This window comes from Helobdella robusta (genome assembly GCF_000326865.2).
Source record: "Helobdella robusta unplaced genomic scaffold HELROscaffold_933, whole genome shotgun sequence".
Lineage (NCBI taxonomy): Eukaryota > Metazoa > Annelida > Clitellata > Rhynchobdellida > Glossiphoniidae > Helobdella > Helobdella robusta.
Genome location: NW_008705534.1, coordinates 1 through 780, shown reverse-complemented (window position 1 = coordinate 780; position 780 = coordinate 1). Strand labels below are relative to the sequence as shown.

At 32.1% G+C, this 780-nt stretch overlaps 1 protein-coding gene across 1 annotated transcript; it reads right to left on the bottom strand.

The window, feature by feature from the left end:
- Window positions 1–155: 155 nt before the first annotated feature.
- Window positions 156–736, bottom strand: HELRODRAFT_184542 (hypothetical protein; the record flags this gene model as incomplete). The annotated part of the gene is made up of 2 exons (XM_009033560.1): window positions 156–186; window positions 255–736. 2 exons carry the CDS (start codon window positions 734–736, stop codon window positions 156–158), a joined length of 513 nt encoding a protein of 170 aa, XP_009031808.1.
- Between the last annotated feature and the right edge of the window lie 44 nt (window positions 737–780).

Below are 780 nucleotides of genomic sequence, written 5' to 3'. Positions count from 1 at the left end.
TGTCAAAATTATTTGCGGTTTTTTTTTCTTTAAAGTGCCAGTCTATTACAATAATATGTTTCAGAATGATATCAGGATTTTTCATTTTATTGCTGTCACAACTTTCTACACAAACTCGAAACATTGTTGAATGCTCATTTTCGATATCAGGTGTGCTATCGTTTGCCATTTCTGAACGCTTCAACACTGGGTAACACGATAACACATTAATATCATTTGACTTTAGATATTCAACTACATCATCTCTGTGACACTTCATCACGTTACTTACTGAAAAGAAAGATTTTTTAATCAAAATCTTATTCGCCTTCAGTTTACAATCTTCACTATCTTTGTTTCCAATTATCTTTTTGACACCTTTTTTCTTTTTTCCAGTTTCGGTGTTAACGATATTTTCATCACTCTTCATTTCAGGAATACTTTTGTTTTGGTTTTTCCTCGGTCTGTTTACAACAGTGAATGGTGATGCATCTACCTCAACTGGTATTTTATCTGTAAGTGGCAGCACATTTACCTCAGCTGGTATTTTAACTGCATCAGACCATAAAATTGGTTTTTGCATCAAATCATTATTTGCAGCTGTATTCAATTTCAAATTTTCATTATTACAGTCGTTACGATTTTTTATACCTTTTAAATTGCACTCTACATAGTTTGTTTTCCCTTTCAGCGCGGCAAATTCTTCGCTGCACTTTTCAATGAAAGCTGAGATATTAACATGTTGTTTGTTCAACATGTCTCTAACTTCGTTTTTCAATATTTCAAAATTTATTGAAAACA